The sequence below is a fragment of the Bombina bombina genome, chromosome 2, assembly GCF_027579735.1.
Source record: "Bombina bombina isolate aBomBom1 chromosome 2, aBomBom1.pri, whole genome shotgun sequence".
In the NCBI taxonomy this organism is placed as follows: domain Eukaryota; kingdom Metazoa; phylum Chordata; class Amphibia; order Anura; family Bombinatoridae; genus Bombina; species Bombina bombina.
Window position 1 is genome coordinate 966215976 of NC_069500.1, and position 22486 is coordinate 966238461.

The window sequence follows — 22486 nt, forward strand, 5'->3', positions numbered from 1 at the left end:
GCATAACTATCAACTTGTCAGTCCTGCCTAATTCCTGTATTGTTGCTAGAGTATCTATACATACAGTGCTGGTCCCACCCCTTGCTCTCTCCCCCCTCTCTTTTGCTCTCTCTTCCCCCCTCTCTTTTGCTTTCTCTCCCCCTCTCCTTTGCGCTCTCTCTCCTCTCTTTTGCTCTCTCTCTCCCCTCTTTTGCTCTCTCTCTCCCCTCTTTTGTTCTCTCCTCCCTTTCTTTTGCTCTCTCTCTCCCCTCTTTTGCTCTCTCTCTCCCCTCTTTTGCTCTCTCCCCCTTTCTTTTGCTCTCTCTCCCCCCTCTTTGGCTCTCCCCCCCTCTTTGGCTCTCTCCTCCCCTCTTTGGCTCTCTCCCCCCCTCTTTGGCTCTCCCGCCCCCTCTTTGGCTCTCTCTACCCCCTCTTTGGCTCTCTCCCCTCTTTGGCTCTCTCCCCTCTTTGGCTCTCTCTCCTCTTTGGCTCTCTCCCCTCTTTGGCTCTTTTTCCTCTTTGGCTCTCTCTCTCTCCCCCCTCTTTGGCTCTCCCCCCCTTTGGCTCTCTCCCCCCCCCTTTGGCTCTCTCTCCCCCCTCTTTTGCTCTCTCTCCTCTTTGGCTCCCTCTCCTCTTTGGCTCTCTTTCCTCTTTGGCTCTCTCTCCCCCCCCCTTTGTTCTCTCCCCCCTCTTTGGCTCTCTCTCCCCTTTGGCTCTCCCCCCCCCCTCTTTGGCTCTCTCTCCCCCCTCTTTGGCTCTCTCCCCCCTCTCCGGCTCTGTCTTAATTGAAAGCCTTTGCCTCTCTGGCCACGCCCCCATCGCGGCACCCCGTCCGGCCACGCTTCTATCGCGGCGACACCCACCCAGCCACGCCCCTCGTGACGTCCGGCCACGCCCCTCACTCGACGCTCCCGTCGGCCATGCTCCCTGACACTCCGCTTCAGCCTTGCTCTGTGCTGAGTGCTGAGTGTCAGGATCCAAACGGCCAGGTATGTTTGTCATGTGCAGTCTCTACTGCGCATGACTGCATCTGACAAACATACTTGGCCATTTATTATATAGGATATGGAGTTTCTTCACTGTTTAGTTTCCATAGGAAGTGGAGATATTTATCTTGGCAATAGAAAACAAAATTTATGCTTACCTGATAAATTTATTTATTTCCGGATACGGTGAGTCCACAGAATCATCAATTACTGTTGGGAATAACAATCCTGTACAGCAGGAGGAGGCAAAGAGCACCACAGCAAAGCTGCTAAATGTCACTTCCCTTCCCACAATCCACAGTCATTCGACCAAAGGAAAATGGAGAAAAAGGAAATAACACAAGGTGTAGAGGTGCCTGAGGTTAAAGTTAAAATAACTGTCTAAAATAAAGGGCGGGCCGTGGACTAACCGTATCTGGAATTAAATAAATGTATCAGGTAAGCATAAATTTTGTTTTCTTTCTTAAGATATGGTGAGTCCACGGAATCATCAATTACTGTTGGGAACCAATACCCAAGCTAGAGGACACTGATGATTAGGAAGGGACAAGACAGGCAACCTAAACAGAAGGCACCACCGCTTGAAGAACCTTTCTCCCAAAAGAACCTCAGCTGAGGCAAAAATAATCAAATTTGTAAAATTTGGACAGGGTATACAGAGAAGACCAAGTTGCAGTCTTGCAAATCCGTTCCACAGAAGCTTCATTTTTGAAAACCCAAAAAGAAGAGACAGCCCTAGTTGAACAAGCTGTAATTCTCTCAGGAGACTGCTTCCCAGCAGTCTCATAAGCAAACCAATTATACTTCTCAACCAGAGAGAAAGTGAAGTAACAGAAGCTTTCTCACCACTATATTTCCCAAAGAAACAAACAAACCGGGCAGAAGACTAGCGAAAATCCCTAGTCGCCTGTAAATAAACGTTTAAAGCATGAACAACCTTCAAGTTGTGTAACAAACGTTCTTCAGAAAAGAAGAACTATGACAAAGAGAAGGAACAACAATTTCCTGATTAGAATTTCTGTCTGAAACCATTTTAGGAAGGAACCTAACTTAGTATGAAGAACCACCTCATCGGCCTGAAAGATAAGATAAGGCTAATCACACTGCAAAAAAGTTCCAACACTCTCTGAGCAGAAGAGATAGCAATTAGAAACAAAACCTTCCAAGATAACAACTTAATATATATGGAATGCAATGACTCAAACTGAGCTTGCTACAAAACTTTAAGAACAAAGTTAAAGTGAAGGTAAACTTACTCTCTCTTCTATGGTCTAATCGATCAAGTATTATAATTTAATATGAGGTTCATTCATGATTTTTCATAATTTTATTTATTAATTTCGTTTTCTTTTATAATTAGCTGCGATTTCGCTTCTCAAAAATCAACCCGTCTATATTTTTTTTTTTATAAACAACGATCACGTTGTTTATCTAGCCAATTGATTTTCTGGCCGTTAGGCGGCCGTCAATTGACGTCACAAGCTGATGCTCGATTGTGCGCATGCGCGAGTGATTCTCTCTCCTCCTTCAAATCGAGCGCGTACTCGTTTTGCAGTTGCGCATTAGTGTCGCTTCACAAATATAGTATTGAATGAGTCTCGCAACTCATTCAATACTATGTTGCTTATTTGGGACGCATGCGCTGAAGAGGACTTCGTTGAGCGCGATTAACGCATGCGCTTTTGAGGGCAAACATTTTTGTGCGCATGCGCGGCAAGCAGAGGATAGATGTGCACAAGTGTAGTTCTGACGTATAGAGTGGGTGGGACCGCTCTATACGTCTATGTATTGAAAACACGGAAGAGATGGATGGGAGGGGATTACGATCGTAAGGCTCATTAAAATAAAAGTTGGTAAATATGGTAAAATAAACGTTTTTCTTAAAAAAAAAACATAGCGACTCCCTTGTAAGTTAGAAAAGTAACATAAAGTGAGATTTCCATTTGAATAACTTTACCTTCACTTTAAGGCTCCCAGGAGGAGCAACAGGTTTAAACACAGGCCTGATACTGACCAAGGCATGACAAAAAGACCACACATCTGGCACGTCCGCCAGATGTTTATGCAGTCCATTAGCGGAAGAAATTTGAATATTAGCCCCATAGTAATGGCGCCTAAATGAAAGCGCACTCGCTGAAAGGCTCTAACCGAGCTCTCATATAAGGAAAGTTTACTGACCCTTTCTGCCAGACCTCTCTAACAATTCATAGCTATTGTTCATAAGGCCTCTCAAATAAACAGAGATCCTGCTAAGACTTTAGCTTAAAAGTCAGAATCTTTGTCACTGAATAAAATATTACTGAGCCCAAGTGAGGGTTAACACCTTCCTGCCCTGAAGGAGATTAGACCCTAGTCTTCATATCACATGTCATATAGAGCCTGCTCACTGCCATAAAAAACATTCCTCATGAAGGATCCTGTACCCCAGTCTCCTAGTCCCAGAAGACAAAAGGCACTTACCTGCACATCTAGCTGTCCGGCAGGAGGACAGCTCACCTGGCATGAGAGTATGCCGCCACTCACAGAGACCTGTGGAAAAAAAGAAATGACAGAGTAAACCTACTCAGGCTTTCTATACCAAGGCAGCAACATGTTAGGAAAACGCAGCAAGGCCCACCTCACAAGTTCCTATCTGCTTTAAAGCCACCACTGCCCTACTGAAGAGACTAATGTGGAGTATGGCTTGACCCAATCTTGAGAGGAAAGATCAGAGCAAACCTACTCTGGCTTTCAAAATAATAAAATCTTGATTGAAGTGAAATATCCAATCTTCTACAGACACCAAAAACTTCACCTTCTTCCTTGCACCGAAGGTAAAGAGAATGACTAGGAATTGTGGGAAGGGAAGTGACATTTAGCAGCTTTGCTGTGGTGCTCTTTGTCTCCTCCTGCTGGCCAGGAGTGATATTCCCAACAGTAATTGATGATTCCGTGGACTCACCGTATCTTAGGAAAGAAAAAGAATACACTATAATCTATATATTGCATATGTTTTAGATTTTTAGTTGATGGGGAATTTTTTACATTTATCCTCACTTTACAGACATTCCCTGTGATCCAGAAAAACCTGTCCGTAGCAAGCGTGCAATCGAGATGTTGGAAGCAAAACAAAAAAAAGGTAATTTATTTATATGTTTTTGTATTATTTTTTTTTTAAATGCTGAAGTTTTTAAAAGCAATAAATTATCATGTCTAGTCAATAATAAGTATACAACTCAAATTACTGAAGAAAAAAATATATACAAAATGTTATATAATTTATAATATACAAGCCGATACCAATAACTGGGTTATGTCTAGATGATATCAGGAAAAAAACTGGATAATATCAAAGTAACTAAAGCTTGTGGTGCAGATGGAATACACCCAAGGGTTCTAAGGAAATTTAGCACTGCCATAGTTTAACTTCTGCTCTTAAATTTTCAAGACTTGTTATGCTCAGACACAGTACCCCAGGACTGGCGAAAGCTGATATCGTGCTACTTTTTAAAAAAGCAGAGCTGATCCAGAAATCTATAGACCAGTAAGCCTGACATCAGTAGTGGGGAAGATATTGGAAGGGATTTTAAAGGATTATATTCAAGAGTATATTAAGGAAAACAAGATTACGAGTTCAAATCAGCATAGGATTTATGAGTAATAGATCATGTCAAACAAATATAATTAGATTTTATGAGAAGGTGTGCAAAAATATAGATAAAGGTGAATCAGGTAATAATGTGGTTTGCTTGGATTTTGTAAAGGCTTTGGATACAATGCCACATGAGAGATTATTGTACAAAATTAAGGGACAGAGAATAGCTAAAAATGTTATCTCATAGATAAATAACTGGATAAAAGATAGGAAACAACATTTTGTAGTAAATGGATCATGCTCAGGTTGGACAAAAGTAAAAAGAGGATCACCCAAAGATCAGTTCTGGGCCCTGATCTTTTTAATATTTTTTAAAAATGACTTGGAGAAGAATTAAAGAGCAACATTTCTATTTTTGCAGATGATACAAGATTGTGTAAGGTGATTTGGTCAGTGAAGGATGTAATTGCTTTACAAAAATTGGAGGAAGGGGCTGGTAAATGGCAAATGAGATTTAATATTGGTAAATGTAAAGTCCTACATTTTGAAAGTAAGACTATTCAGGCTATCAATTATTTAAATCGAACTAGACTTAGCAAAACATAGGAGGAAAAAGATTTAGCCATACTAATAGATAACAAGCTAAAAATGAATGTGCAATGCAAGGCAGTGGCTTCTAAGGCTAATAAGATACTAGCATGTACTAAAAGAGGCATAGATGCACGGGAAGAAAGCATAATTCTGTCTAGTAAGACCTCACCTTAAGTATGGAGTGCATTTCTAGGGACAAATTTTAAAAAGGGACATTGTAGAATTAGAAAAAGTTCAGAGAAGGGCTATAAAACTAACAAGGGGAGTGGAGGATTTAGCCAAATTGGGTCTTGTTTATGCTCGAGATATGATACGATTACTTTATATAAATATATTCAAGGCCCATATAATGAGTTGGCGGAAGCGCTGTTTATTCCAAGGCAGTTGTTTGGGACAAGAGATCATATTCTAAGGCTAAAGAAAAGGAGATTTAATCTCCAGCAACGTAAATGTTTTGTTCACAGTATGAGCAATCAAATTGTGGAACACATTGCCTAAGGACTTATTGACTGCCAAAACCTTAGATAAACTTAAAAATGGCTAAAAATGGAATTCAGGGATATGACTGCTTGTGTTAAATGGGTAGACTTTTTAATTGTTTAATGTAAGTTAAATTCTCAGCTTCTTATTTGTAAATCAAGTAGTATCTGTATAGGTTGAACTCAATAGACTTCTGTCTTCTTTCAACCTTATATATACTATGTTACTATGTAAGGGGTATATTCCATTCTTGTGATCAAGAGATGTTGCATGGATTATCATGTTGCAGTAAACTATTCTCAAATTCAGAGCGATTAGAACGCTCATTAGATACGTAAAGGGATATAAAACCTATTTTTTTCTTCTTTTATGATTCAGATAGAGCATTCAATTTTAAACAAATTTCAAATTTACTCCTATTATCAAATTTTCTTTGTTCTCTTGGTATGCTTTGTTAAATGAGCAGCAATGCAGTACTGGTTGCTGACTGAACACATGGGTAAGCCAATGACAATCAGTATATATATGCAGCCACCAATCAGCAGCTAGAACCTAGGTTCTTTGCTGCTCCTGAGCTTTCTTTGATAAACCTAGATAAACCTTTCAGCAAAGGATAATAAGAGAAGGAAGAAAATTAAATAACAGAAGTTAATTGGAAAGTTATTTAAAATTGTATTCTCTATCTCCAACTGAATTTATGAGAAAAACACTTATGAGGACATTTTTTTCCACCTGTCCTCCCAGGCCCACCACCTCTAGTTAAGTTTGCACAAAAAATGCTTGTGCAGCCTGATCCCTTGCTTTCTCACAACCAATAGCATGAGAGTGAGGGCTTGTCAGTTATCTTGAACAGATAAGCCCAGGATGATTTAATCAAACCACCTCTTTGGTAACTTAGTGCATAGGAAGCCTTGGTCAACTTCATCTTCTTAACGTTTAGTTTGCAACATTTTATGTGTGGAACCCTTAAGCACTTGTTTTTCACAAGATTTATAAAAAAAAATAATTTAAGACCAATAACCTGTTTTCATGACTGTAGCAAGGGCACATCTAGGTTTTTACATGGCTTTAAAAAAACAAAAAATACAGGGGTCAATCAAAATATATCAGCGATTTGCCTCAAAAATGGCTTTTGGTTTTCCAATATAATATTTTGTTGAGTTTCTTGGGTGATCACAATGCAATAATGATTTGTTTGCCAGGGGTCAAGTTTAGTGGGAAAGCATGAGAATGGAGTTCCTGCACTATTTTTGCAGGTGGAACTAAGTTCCCCCTGGACAGAGAACAGAAAGGGAAATACATATGGACACACAAAGGAAAATAGTCCTTGCAATTAAAGGTGTTTGTGAAACATCTTGCAGTAGGATAAGTCCAATTACTTTGTTTTATACACCAATAGTATGTGCAGTCTGTTTATCTATGTTGGTGTCTGTGTGTCTTCAATTTATGGTCAGCAGGCCAGATTCTCTGCAGAATGCTCACCTGTGCAAGATAATGTATTTGCTGCAGATTCAACCTTACCAGTTTCATCACAATTCGAAAGGTCACCTGTTTTGCTTTCAGTATTACTGTGCCCTCATGACTCCAGCTTCCTGTGCCTATGTCACTTGCTTCACATTTACTTGGTATACGTGTTAATGGTAAAAGAAAATGACACTCAGATGCCTTGCAACCATAATTTTACTTTAAATCACAGTATAATTGTTTCTTACTGCAGAGTGAGCGCACACACAAACCATATCAAGATCATGATATCAGATGTTTACATTACAAAGCCTTACACATCCTGAGAGCCAGTGAGTAACATCTCCTAAAATTTTACTACAGCTCTTAGCTTTTTGGATAATTCAACATCATCTAAATACAAATTGTTAGTATATACCAGGGTTGTAATACAATTTATTTGTTATTATTCTGTAAAACAAACCGCCAATTAAAATGTATATACGAAACAATTAAAATTAATATAAATTCCTAAATTCTTGAGATTAGTTAAATTTATAAACACATTGAAATATATTTATATAAAAAAGAGACTAGATTATGGATCGACTATACACGTATGCTGTTGTAATATTCTTTACAAAGCTCATAAAAGATATACCCTTAAAATTAACTTTACTCACAATAATTGCATTAAAATACCACAATTAAATTCCAGAATATGGACTGTTAATAATGCTTAGTTAGACAATATAACAAAATACTTTAACATCCAATTGATATGCCAATTTATCTGAACTGAAATAACCTATTATTTAGCTACAATAAGGGAATTTCTAATATATATATATATATATATATATATATATATATATATATATATATATATATATATATATATATATATATATATATATATATAATCAATATCAAAATCTGCAATTAATTTATGATATTAAAATACAAAATTCTTTCTAAACATTAATATGTAATACTAATATACTTACTACAACCTAACTAAAGCTTTATAATATCTTTGATTTAAAATATTAAATATACAGTTGCTTATACTTTATCAGATCACCAGTTTGAGAATTCAGTAAATATCCAAATATGTCTATCGGCATATGTTTTAAGAGAATTATGCACATTTGTAAGAGAATTAATCTTGATAGTCTTTTATCCACAAAGAGTGTCCCAACGTATATGTCTTACAGAAAACTGTGTTCGCACATTGGTCTCTCCATAAGCAAAAATCGCAGCAAGCAGGATTGCAACAGTTACCAAGAAAAAAAATTCAGCTAAATCCCTTTTCCCTGTGTGCAGGGAGTTTTTGCTCTGAGACAAAACTCCTCACCATTTCTTAATCATTCGATAGATTTCAGCCCGCTAGCCATGCTACACTGCCCTTACAGGAAGCTGCCCCAGAATGTAGAGGTAATGCCAACATTTGCTAATATCATTAAAGGGTGGCAGCTATACTGCTCTCTAGTGGGACAGGAATTTCGTGTGTCCCCATATTTACCAATTATCGGATGCGTGGATTTTCCACCTGGTCTTAACCATAAAGTATTTTTCGACTGGAGGGAGAAAGGCCTAAGCTATTTTGCCCAGCTAAAAAAGGATAGGGAGGGCCAAACCTGTACTTTTCAGAGTCTAGTAGAACAATTTCATCTCCCAACCAATAACTTCTATGCATACTTACAGGTACGCCACTATATTGAAAGGGCTAATAAAGAAGTGGCAACTGAATGGGGATTGTCTCAAATAACCTCGGGTCTAAAACTCTATCAAGCAGGGAAACGTTCAATTTCCTGGTGGTATCAAAAATTTTTGACAAATAAGGGACTGGAACATATTAACCTGGCCAAGGGAAAATTCAATAAATATTTTGAAAGGTTACAAGGCGAAGATATATTAGAAAGTATTAAGCGTACGGCCGAGGCGACTTCAAGTATTAGCTGGAGAGAGTCACAGTGCAAAATCATAAATAACTTTTATTTGTCCCCAGCTAGAATGGCCAAATGGACGGAGTCAAAGGCAGGGAGCTGCTTTAAATGTGCACAGGCAGGGGCAGACCTCCTACATTGTATTTGGAGTTGCCCAAAAGTAAGGCAATACTGGGCAAAGACACAGTATTGGTTGAACTGCTATCTCCAGAGCAAAATAGAGTTAGAGGCAGAACATATATTCTTCCTAAAGAAGTCGGCCATTATGGGGGATAGACAGCTGGTTAATCTAGTTATATTAGTAGCACGTAGTTTGCTCTTTAAAAAATGGAGACAAAGAGAGACTCCCTGTATAAGGGAAGTTACCAATATCATTAAAACACAGATGTTTGTAGAAAGGCAGAACCTCAAAGCTGAGTCAGAAAAGCAGTTCAAAAATTATTTTAAAAAATGGGGAAGCCTGATTAGTTCCTGGACACCAGAGCAGCAGGATTACTTTTTAAAGCCCTTTCAAAACGCAGTCCCATTCTTGAATTTGATAGTATCCGGCGTAGTACCCAGGTCTTGGCTAATAGAAAGGGACAGTTGATATAGGTTTTTGCAAGTAGGGGTGAGAGTATATATGAATTTTTTTTTTCTTTCTCTCTCTTTCTCTCTTTTCTTTCTTTTTTTTTTTTTCTTACTTCGCATGCCCTTTTCTCTCTCCGCCCTGCCCCTCGCCCCCCTCTCCCCCACCCTTCAGTGTTATGTGCCGCTTTGCTGTTTTTTGTTGTCAAGATACTCAGGCCTAGATTTGGAGTTCGGCGGTAGCCGTCAAAACCAGCGTTAGAGGCTCCTAACGCTGGTTTTGGCCGCCCGCTGGTATTTGGAGTCAGTGATTAAAGGGTCTAACGCTCACTTTTCAGCCGCGACTTTTCCATACCGCAGATCCCCCTACGCCATTTGCGTATCCTATCTTTTCAATGGGATCTTCCTAACGCCGGTATTTAGAGTCGTTTCTGAAGTGAGCGTTAGAGCTCTAACGACAAAACTCCAGCCGCCTGAAAATAGCAGGAGTTAAGAGCTTTCTGGCTAACGCCGGTTCATAAAGCTCTTAACTACTGTACCCTAAAGTACACTGACACCCATAAACTACCTATGTACCCCTAAACCGAGGTCCCCCCACATCGCCGCCACTCGATTTAAATTTTTAACCCCTAATCTGCCGACCGCCACCTACGTTATACTTATGTACCCCTAATCTGCTGCCCCTAACACCGCCGACCCCTATATTATATTTCTTAACCCCTAACTTGCCCCCCACAACGTCGCCGCCAGCTACTTAAAATAATTAACCCCTAATCTTCCGACCGCAAATCGCCGCCACCTACGTTATCCCTATGTACCCCTAATCTGCTGCCCCTAACATCGCCGACCCCTATATTATATTTATTAACCCCTAATCTCCCCCCCTCAACGTCGCCGACACCTGCCTACACTTATTAACCCCTAATCTGCCGAGCGGACCTGAGCGCTACTATAATAAAGTTATGAACCCCTAACCCGCCTCACTAACCCTATCATAAATAGTATTAACCCCTAATCTGCCCTCCCTAACATCGCCGACACCTAACTTCAAACATTAACCCCTAATCTGCCGACCGGAGCTCACCGCTATTCTAATAAATGTATTAACCCCTAAAGCTAAGTCTAACCCTAACACTAACACCCCCCTAAGTTAAATATAATTTTTATCTAACGAAATAAATTAACTCTTATTAAATAAATTATTCCTATTTAAAGCTAAATACTTACCTGTAAAATAAATCCTAATATAGCTACAATATATAAATTATAATTATATTATAGCTATTTTAGGATTAATATTTATTTTACAGGCAACTTTGTATTTATTTTAACCAGGTACAATAGCTATTAAATAGTTAATAACTATTTAATAGTTACCTAGTTAAAATAATAACAAATTTACCTGTAAAATAAATCCTAACCTAAGATATAATTAAACCTAACACTACCCTATCAATAAATTAATTAAATAAACTACCTACAATTACCTACAATTAACCTAACACTACACTATCAATAAATTAATTAAACACAATTCCTACAAATAAATACAATTAAATAAACTAGCTAAAGTACAAAAAATAAAAAAGAACTAAGTTACAGAAAATAAAAAAATATTTACAAACATAATAAAAATATTACAACAATTTTAAACTAATTACACCTACTCTAAGCCCCCTAATAAAATAACAAAGCCCCCCAAAATAAAAAATTCCCTACCCTATTCTAAATTAAAAAAGTTACAAGCTCTTTTACCTTACCAGCCCTGAACAGGGCCCTTTGCGGGGCATGCCCCAAGAATTTCAGCTCTTTTGCCTGTAAAAGAATAAATACAATACCCCCCCCCCAACATTACAACCCACCACCCACATACCCCTAATCTAACCCAAACCCCCCTTAAATAAACCTAACACTAAGCCCCTGAAGATCTTCCTACCTTGTCTTCACCATACCAGGTTCACCGATCCGTCCTGAAGAGCTCCTCCGATGTCCTGATCCAAGCCCAAGCGGGGGCTGAAGAGGTCCATGATCCGGTCAAAGTCTTCATCCAAGCGGGGCAGAAGAGGATCTTCCATCCGATTGAAGTCATCATCCAGGCGGCATCTTCTATGGTCTTCCATCCGGAGCGAAGCGGCAGGATCCTGAAGACCTCCAGCGCGGAACATCCATCCGGACCGACGACTGAACGACGAATGACTGTTCCTTTAAGGGACGTCATCCAAGATGGCGTCCCTCGAATTCCGATTGGCTGATAGGATTCTATCAGCCAATCGGAATTAAGGTAGGAATTTTCTGATTGGCTGATGGAATCAGCCAATCAGAATCAAGTTCAATCCGATTGGCTGATCCAATCAGCCAATCAGATTGAGCTCGCATTCTATTGGCTGTTCCGATCAGCCAATAGAATGCGAGCTCAATCTGATTGGCTGATTGGATCGGCCAATCGGATTGAACTAGATTCTGATTGGCTGATTCCATCAGCCAATCAGAAAATTCCTACCTTAATTCCGATTGGCTGATAGAATCCTATCAGCCAATCGGAATTCGAGGGACGCCATCTTGGATGACGTCCCTTAAAGGAACAGTCATTCGTCGTTCAGTCGTCGGTCCGGATGGATGTTCCGCGCTGGAGGTCTTCAGGATCCTGCCGCTTCGCTCCGGATGGAAGACCATAGAAGATGCCGCCTGGATGATGACTTCAATCGGATGGAAGATCCTCTTCTGCCCCGCTTGGATGAAGACTTTGACCGGATCATGGACCTCTTCAGCCCCCGCTTGGGCTTGGATCAGGACATCGGAGGAGCTCTTCAGGACGGATCGGTGAACCTGGTATGGTGAAGACAAGGTAGGAAGATCTTCAGGGGCTTAGTGTTAGGTTTATTTAAGGGGGGTTTGGGTTAGATTAGGGGTATGTGGGTGGTGGGTTGTAATGTTGGGGGGGGGTATTGTATTTATTCTTTTACAGGCAAAAGAGCTGAAATTCTTGGGGCATGCCCCGCAAAGGGCCCTGTTCAGGGCTGGTAAGGTAAAAGAGCTTGTAACTTTTTTAATTTAGAATAGGGTAGGGAATTTTTTATTTTGGGGGGCTTTGTTATTTTATTAGGGGGCTTAGAGTAGGTGTAATTAGTTTAAAATTGTTGTAATATTTTTATTATGTTTGTAAATATTTTTTTATTTTCTGTAACTTAGTTCTTTTTTATTTTTTGTACTTTAGCTAGTTTATTTAATTGTATTTATTTGTAGGAATTGTGTTTAATTAATTTATTGATCGTGTAGTGTTAGGTTAATTGTAGGTAATTGTAGGTAGTTTATTTAATTAATTTATTGATAGGGTAGTGTTAGGTTTAATTATAACTTAGGTTAGGATTTATTTTACAGGTAAATTTGTTATTATTTTAACTAGGTAACTATTAAATAGTTCTTAACTATTTAATAGCTATTGTACCTGGTTAAAATAATTACAAAGTTGCCTGTAAAATAAATATTAATCCTAAAATAGCTATAATATAATTATAATTTATTTTGTAGCTATATTAGGATTTATTTTACAGGTAAGTATTTAGCTTTAAATAGGAATAATTTATTTAATAAGAGTTAATTTATTTCGTTAGATAAAAATTATATTTAACTTAGGGGGGTGTTAGTGTTAGGGTTAGACTTAGCTTTAGGGGTTAATACATTTATTAGAATAGCGGTGAGCTCCGGTCGGCAGATTAGGGGTTAATGTTTGAAGTTAGGTGTCGGCGATGTTAGGGAGGGCAGATTAGGGGTTAATACTATTTATGATAGGGTTAGTGAGGCGGGTTAGGGGTTCATAACTTTATTATAGTAGCGCTCAGGTCCGCTCGGCAGATTAGGGGTTAATAAGTGTAGGCAGGTGTCGGCGACGTTGAGGGGGGGAGATTAGGGGTTAATAAATATAATATAGGGGTCGGCGATGTTAGGGGCAGCAGATTAGGGGTACATAGGGATAACGTAGGTGGCGGCGGTTTACGGAGCGGCAGATTAGGGGTTAAAAAAAATATGCAGGGGTCAGCGATAGCGGGGGCGGCAGATTAGGGGTTAATAAGTGTAAGGTTAGGGGTGTTTAGACTCGGGGTACATGTTAGAGTGTTAGGTGCAGACGTAGGAAGTGTTTCCCCATAGCAAACAATGGGGCTGCGTTAGGAGCTGAACGCTGCTTTTTTGCAGGTGTTAGGTTTTTTCCAGCTCAAACAGCCCCATTGTTTCCTATGGGAGAATCGTGCACGAGCACGTTTTTGAGGCCGGCCGCGTCCGTAAGCAACTCTGGTATCGAGAGTTGCATTTGCGGAAAAAATGCTCTACGCTCCTTTTTTGGAGCCTAACGCAGCATTTGTTTGAACTCTCAATACCAGAGTTAAATTTATGGTGCGGCCAGAAAAAAGCCCGCGGAGCGTTAACAGCCCTTTTACCGCCGAACTCCAAATCTAGGCCTCAGTTTTCTTAAGTTAGTAAGAAATGGAACACATGTAAATCAGACTTTTTCCTTTTCTCCCGGAAGGAGCATTTTTAAGTTTGGAAAAAGCTAGGTCAAGAACTAATGGTCTTCTCTTGTTTTTTTTGTATATATTCAATCCCGATATGGGAGAAATCTAAGACATGTATGATATAAGACATGCTATGTTAATCTGTATGTGTATCCATACAAAGATTTAATTTTCTGAGTTGATTATGTTGTATCATATGATGAACCTCAATAAAAAGATAAATGAAAAAAAAAAAAATCATTCAATAGATTTGGATACACGCTTTTCTCTGATTGGCTACTGTGAGATGCCAACAGCCAAATATTTTTTTTGGTTGTAATACTGGATTTAGGCCATCGGAGGCAGCAGACAAAGACAGTTTCATTTTTAACACTGCTAACAGTAAATACATATTATATATTTTTATTCAATATACTATAATTTCTAGTATTAATAAGTCATATGTTTAATATACATGGGACCATATAGTGCCATTTACTACAATTTAGCATGTATTTATTGAGACTATACATGAGTATATTACTTAGCATATTTTAGAAAATGCCTTAAAAGTTGCATTTTTGAGGGAGTAGTAGTATCAATCAATTAAATATATATGTCTATCTGACTTATTCTGTATATCAGTTCATTTGATATACTGTTACATATTTAATTTCCTAGTCACATCTTATATCATAGATATACATGAGTATTATAGTTATTTATTAATACATCTCACCAGTGTTTAAGACATGGGCTCAAAATCTATGATGCATTTATATATTAACTTATAGGCCTCTAGTTATCAAGCCGTCAACCTCAAATACGCTGGAATTCCGCAGTGTATTTGTGGCGAGGCTGATTCGCCTTAGTTATCAAGCCCTACACACTGGCAAAAGTAGAATTTAGTGACGTAAGCTTCGATCCGCCGGACTCAGTCCAACACAGATCGATTCTTACATCACTCCAGATGTTCCGAACACAAGTTTGGCACAATCTGACTACTTTTTCTAGTTATCAAAACACTATCAGGTACGCTCGGCACTTTTACGGCCCAGCGTACCTGGTTTTCAGCCAATCAGATTTTTCCTACCTTAATTCCGATTGGCTGATAAAATCCTATCAGCCAATCAGAATTTGAGGGACGCCATCTTGGATGACGTCACTTAAAGGAACAGTCATTCGTCGTTAGTCTGTCGGTAGAAGAGGATGGCTCCACGATGGCTCGTCTGAAGATGGCTCCGCTCCACTCCGGATGGATAAAGATTGAAGACGCTGCCTGGATGATGACTTCAATCGGATGGAAGACTTCTTCAGCGCCCCTTGGATGATGACTTCAATCGGATGGAAGAATTCTTCAGCGCCCCTTGGATGAAGACTTTGGCTGCTGCGGATGTCCTCTTCTGTTCCATCGGTGGTCGGCTGGCTGAAGATGGCTAAAGGTAGGATGATCTTCAGGGGGGTAGTGTTAGGTTTATTTAAGGGGGGTTTGGGTTAGAGTAGGGGTGTGTGGGTGGTGGGTTTTAATGTTGGGGGGGTTGTATTTTTATTTTACAGGCAAAAGGCCCTTTTAAGGGCTGGTAAGGTAATAGAGCTGTTAACTTTTTAATGTAGAATAGGGTAGGGCATTTTTTTTTATTTTGGGGGGCTTTGTTATTTTATTAGGGGGCTTAGATTAGGTGTAAATAGCTTAAAATTGTTGAAATATTTTTGAAATGCTTGTAACTTTTTTTTTTTTTTGTAACTTAGTTTTTTTTATTTTTTGTACTTTAGTTAGTTTATTTAATTGTAGTTATTTGTAGCTAATTTATTTAATTAATTTAATGATAGTGTAGTGTTAGGTTTAATTGTAACTTAGGTTAGGATTTATTTTACAGGTAATTTTGTATTTCTTTTAGCTAGGTAGTTATTAAATAGTTCATAACTATTTAATAACTATTCTAACTAGCTAAAATAAATACAAAGTTACCTGTAAAACAAATATAAATCCTAAAATAGCTACAATGTAATTATTAATTACATTGTAGCTATCTTAGGGTTTATTTTACAGGTAAGTATTTAGTTTTAAATAGGAATAATTTAGTTAATGATAGTGTAGTGTTAGGTGTAATTGTAACTTAGGTTAGTTTTTATTTTACAGGTAAATTTCTCTTTATTTTAACTAGGTAGCTATTAAATAGTTAATAACTATTTAATAGCTATTGTACCTAGTTAAAATAAATTGAAAGTTGCCTGTAAAATAAAAATAAATCCTAAGATAGCTAAAATATAATTATTATTTATATTGTAGCTATATTAGGGTTTATTTTAAAGGTAAGTATTTAGTTTTAAATAGGATTAATTTAGTTAATAAGAGTTATAATATTTTGATGTATTTAATTAAAATTTAAGTTAGGCGGGTGTTTAGGGTTAGACTTAGGTTTAGGGGTTAATACATTTATTATAGTCGCGGCGGGGTCCGGGAGCGGCGGTTTAGGGGGTAATAAATGTATTTAGTTGCGGTGGTGTAGGGGGGGGACAGATTAGGGGTGTTTAGACTCGGGGTACATGTTAGGGTGTTAGGTGTAGACAGCTCCCATAGGAATCAATGGGATGTCGGGCAGCAGCGAACATGAACTTTTGCTATGGTCAGACTCCCATTGATTCTTATGGGATCCGCCGCCTCCAGGGCGGCGGATTTAAAACCAGGTACGCTGGGCCGGAAAAGTGTAGCGTACCTGCTAGTTTTTTGATAACTAGCAAAAGTAGTCAGATTGTGCCGAACTTGTGTGCGGAACATCTGGAGTGACGTAAGAATCGATCTGTGTCGGACTTTGCCCGGCGGATCAAAGCTTACGTCACAAAATTCTACTTTTGCCGGGCAGCAGGGCTTGATAACTAAGGCGAATCAGCCTTGCCACAAATACGCTGCAGAATTCCAGGGTATTTGAGGTTGACGGCTTGATAACTAGAGGCCAATGTCTGCTATTCCACCTTCAAATAAACATAAAAGTGTTTTGCAACATTTTCCTAGACCTAGTCAATTACGTTCTGACCTTCAGCATACTGATGTATCCTCTGCTGATGGGTTTCCTCTGATTGAGAGTCCATCACATCAGAGACAGCTATAGACAAATCTTTTTTATTTAAGATAGAATATATTCGTTCTCTCTAAAAGGAAGTTTTGTTTACTTTGTATTGAGGAGTCTAAACCTCCTGTTGATAAAGCTAGTAACCATTTAAATTCTGTATTTAAGACTACTATTATCACTCCTTAAGTATTTCCTATTCCAGACGCTATCTCTAATGTGATCGCTAAAGAATGGTCTAAGCCTAGTACCTCTTTTAACCCTTCTTCTAGGTTTAAGAAGTTGTATCCTTTACCTGTAGCTAATTTAGAACTTTGGAAAACAGTTCCTAAAGTTCATGGGGCAATTTCAACTTTTGCCAAACGTACTACTATTCCTATGGAAGACAGTACTTCTTTTAAGGATCCTTTAGATAGGAAGCTTGAATCTTATCTAAGAAGGACATATTTACATACTGGCTATATTCTTAGACCTGTTATACAGTATCTATGACTGATGTTGCTGCTGCTTCTACTTTATGGTTGGACAGTTTAGCACAGCAGTTGTTTTCAGATTCCAAATTATCTAACATAGTTGTTTCACTTCAACCTGCAAATCATTTTATTTGTGATGCTATATTTGATGTTATAAAGATCAATGTAAAATCCATGTCTTTAGCCATGCTAACTAGAAGAGCTTTATGGCTTAAATCTTGGAATGCTGACATGGTGTCTAAAACTAGATTATTATCTCTCTCTTTTCAAGGTAAAAATCTTTTTGGTTCACAACTGGATTCTATTATCTCCACTGTTACTGGGGGTAATGGAGTTTTTCTGCCCCAAGACAAGGAATCTAAGGGTAAATTTAAAAATTCCAATGAGTTTTCATTCCTTTCGTCAGAATAGAGAACAGAAAACCACTCCTTTCCCTAAGGCCTCTGGCTCTACTTGGAGACCATTTCCGAATTGGAATAAAGCCAAGCCTTATAAGAAACCAAATCCTGCCCCTAAACCTACATGGTAGGTTCTTATGGTAGGGGCAGACTAATGCTATTTCAAAGTGTTTGGACAGACTCTGTCCAAAATCAGTGGATTCAGAATATAATTTCTCAGGGGTATCGAATAGGATTCAGAATAAGACCTCCCTTGGGAAGATTCTTTCTTACCCATGTACCAAAAATCTCAGTAAAAGCTCTAACCTTTCTGAAATGTGTTTCAGATCTTGAACTATCAGGGCTAATTGTCCCAGTTCCACAGCAGGAACAAGGATTGTTTTTTTTTTTCAAATCTATTCATTGTACCAAAGAAGGAAAATTCTTTCAGACTAATTTTGGATCTAGAAACTTTAAATCATTTGTAAGAGTCCCAACTTCAAGATGGTGACTATAATGATTATTGTTCAGCAAGGTCACTTCATGTCCACAATAGACAGGACGCTTACCTTCACATTCCGATTCATCCAGATCACTATCTATTTCTGAGATTATCTTTTCTAAACACGCATTACGAATTTGTCTCTCTTCCGTTTGGCCTTGCAACAGCCTCAAGAATATCCTGAAAAGTTCTAGGTGCCCTTCTATCTGTAATCAGAGAGCAGGGTATTCGGGTGTTTCCTTATTTGGACAATATTTTGGTACTAGCTCAATCTTTTCATTTAGCATAATCTCACACAAAACAACTTATGTTGTTTCTTTAAAGACATGGTTGGAGGATCAGTTTACCAAAGAGTTTCTTGATTCCTCAGACAAAGGTCAGCTTTTTAGGTTTCCAGATAGATTTGGTGTCCATGACTCTATCCCTATCAGAAAAGAGATGTTTGAGATTGGTTTCTGCTTGCAAACTTTCAGTCTCTATCATTCCCTTCAGTGGCTATGTGAAAGGAAGTTTTAGGTCTCATGATTGCAGCATCGGATGTGATCCCTTTTGCTTGTTTTCATATGAGACCTCTACAGCTTTGCATGTTGCACCAATGGTGCAGGATTATACTCAGATATCACAACTGATATACTTAAATCCCAACACTCAACTCTCTCTGACTTGGTGGTTAAACCATCACCTTATTGTTCAAGGCTCCTCCTTTGTTCATCTTACCTGGACTGTGATCACAACAGATACAAGTTTCACAGGTTGGGGAGCTGTTTGGGGGTCTCTGACAGCACAAAGAGTTTGAAATCCTCGAGAGGCGAGGTTACCAATCAATATCTTAGAACTCCGTGCTATTTTCAGAGTTCTTCAGGCTTGGCCTCTATTAAAGAGAGAATCGTATATTCGGTTTCAAAAAGACAATGTCACAACATTGATATATGCCAATCATTAAGGGGGGACTCACAGTCCTCTAGCAATGAAAGAAGTATCTCTAATACTTTCTTGGGTGGAATCCAACTCTTATTTAATTACTGTGATTTTTATACCAGGTGTAGCAGATTATCTCAGCCGTCAGACTGTACATTGGGCAAAGTGGTCTCTCCGTCCAGATTTGTGCTATCATATTGTGCAGATGTGGAGTCTTCCAGACATAGATCTGGTGGCCTCTCATCTAAATAAGAAACTTCCTAGATACCCCTCCAGGTCAAGTGATCCTCAGGCGGAATTGATGGATGCTCTAACAGTTTCATGGTTTTAACTGTCATGAGATGCAGGACACATGCAGGACACAGCAATGATGGTACAACTCTATTTTATTACAGAGCATAGAAACATACATCTAGTCAGGTTGATTTCACTAACTGCGACACAGACTACCGGACCTAAGTCCCGCCCCCAACTAGTGACATCACATCCTGCTCTCATCACATCTTCCCCTTTTTCAAAGGCGAAGCATACATTTGAATATAACAAATAACAAGGTATACGAACAGAGTATACAACAACATTTTTTTTCGAACAATATATAAACAAATAGGTTCAGAAAATATAAATACATAAATTACATTCTGACTTGGGCATCGGGGTAGACTACCCTAGTCCACAGTGACCATGTGATTATTCTGCCCATACTTCCGGTCACTGTTCTAGCTAAAGTCAGTCCCTATATTGGGCCGGAAGTCTCACCACTCTTCCACTTGATGTAACTTTACATGAACTGTCCTCTGATACAGAAGATGGTGAATTAGAGTCCGCTGGAGGCAAATATATATCGCCGCTGTGATCATGCTGAGGGGAAGACACCTCTCTTAGAACAGGGGATCCCACTGGCGGTGGTACTGAGGCATCCAGTTCCAGACTCTCAGGTACAGGCTGAAGATGTCTTCGGTTACTGCGTGTAACCGTCCCTCCCTCAGTAAGGACTGTATAAGACCTTGGTTCTGGAGAGCGGCCAACTGCCGTAGCAGGCGTCTTCCATTTCTTCTCATCATCCAGTTTAATTCTGACAGTTTGCCCTGCATTCAGTTCCTGTAAGGGCCTGACAGAATGTCTCCTGTCGTAGAAGAAACGATAACCCTTTTTGGCCTCTTCATCCCTCCTAAGGACTTTGTCCTGAGGAACAGGGCCAGGCGGCTTGAAGACACCCACTGAGGGTAAAGTGGTGCGAATCTGGCGTCCTAGCATCAGCTGTGCCGGGCTAAACCCGGTAGCTTGAATGGGCGTTGCCCTGTATGACAAGAGGGCCAGGTACGGCTCAGATTGCTTTAGAATGAATTTTGTTGTTTGAACTACCCTTTCAGCCATTCCGTTGGCCTGCGGATGATGTGGACTTGACGTGGAATGTACAAAGTCATATTCCCTGCTGAAAGCACTGAACTCTGTAGAAGCAAACTGCACATTTAGACACGTGATTTGCAATGTCAGAGCTGATCCCAGGCCACCACACAGCTGTAGCTGCCCTTTCTCTGCACTTTGTAATGCCTAAGTGGCCATCGTGAATCCTGTTTAACATCTCCTTCCTCATGCTGACAGGAATTACAATGCGATCTTGGAACAGCACCAACCCCTCCAGCTCCGTGAGCTGCGACCTCTCTGGATGTTAAGCACTTAAAGACATCCAGGCTGCCCGGCTCTCGGGCCAGCCTTCTTTTATGCACTTTATAACCTCTTGCAGATCTGTGTCCAAATATGTCTCTTTCTTTATTTCCTCCAGTTTCCTTGAAGAACTGGACTTAGAGGCCAGAACTGAATCAACATACACTTTCACATCAGATTCTGTGGAGGATTCTTCAGCAGCAGCCAGCGGGAGCCTGGATAGTGTAACTGCCACAACCAGTTGTTTCCCCGGCACATGCACTGCCTGAACATTGAACCTGAGCAGTCTCATTAAAAGTCTCTGGCATCTCAAGGGTGTTTTGTCAATGTCATAAGAGTGTATTAGAGGGACTAGCGGTTTGTGGTCAGTTTCCAGACTAAATTTCTCCAAACCCACTAGATAACTCTGAAAGCACTCACAGGCCCAAACTGCAGCCAGGCACTCTTTCTCAATTTGAGCGTATTTTGACTCCGCAGCCATCAGTGTGCGGGAACGGTAGGCAATGGGCTGTAGTTTATTTTCATTTAACTGCAGGAGTGCAGCCCCCAACCCATAACTGCTTGCATCGGCACTAACCACAGTCTTTGTTGAAGGGTCGTAGAACCCCAGCACTGGGGCAGACCCCAGCAGGGACTTGGCCTGCAGAAAAGCTTTTTCTTGTGAAGGTCCCCAGACCCAGGCAACGTCTTTCTTAAGCAACTCTGTGATAGGGTGTAAAACTGTTGATAAATCTGGAAGAAACTTGCCCACGTAATTTACAAGGCCCAATATCTGTCTCAGCTCATGTACATCAGAAGGACTTTTCCTCTGTTCAATAGCATGAATTTTCTCAGGGTCTGGCTTGATGCCATCCCCGTTGATGATATGCCCAAAGTAACATAATTCAGTTTTCCTAAAATGACATTTTTCTTTATTCAGCTTCAGCCCAGACTCTTTGATAGCCTGCAGCACACAACTCAAACGCTGATCATGCTCCTCCACTGTAGACCCATACACTAGAATGTCGTCCATGACGACCGCTGTGCCCACGTGGTCACTCAGGAGAGAACTAATTTCCCTTTGAAAGATTTCAGGAGCGGAGGATATCCCAAAGGGGAGTCTGCAGAAGCAGAACCGACCTACTGGTGTGATAAAGGTAGTCAGTTTGTGGCACTTTGGATCCAGGGGGATCTGCCAAAAGCCGCTAGAAGCATCTAATGTGGAAAAGAACTTCGCCCCAGCCAACTTTGGAGCTATATCTTCTAATGTCGGCAGCACAAATCTCTCTCTCTTCACTGCCTCATTCAACCTTTTCAGGTCCACACAGATGCGCATCTTTCCGTTTTTCTTTGCAACTGGAACAATGGGGGCACACCAATCAGTCGCTTCAACAACCTCTTCAATAACCCCCATAGACTTCATGCGCATAAGCTCTTTCTCCACT

At 39.7% G+C, this 22486-nt stretch overlaps 1 protein-coding gene across 1 annotated transcript in view; it reads left to right on the forward strand.

Annotated features, from left to right (window-relative positions):
* Window positions 1-22486, forward strand: part of LOC128647389 (complement C3) — a 572326-nt gene that overhangs the window by 228976 nt on the left and 320864 nt on the right. The window contains exon 15 of the mRNA XM_053700176.1: window positions 4009-4083. Coding sequence (XP_053556151.1) covers window positions 4009-4083 — 75 coding nt within the window. The remainder of the gene's footprint in view (window positions 1-4008; window positions 4084-22486) is intronic.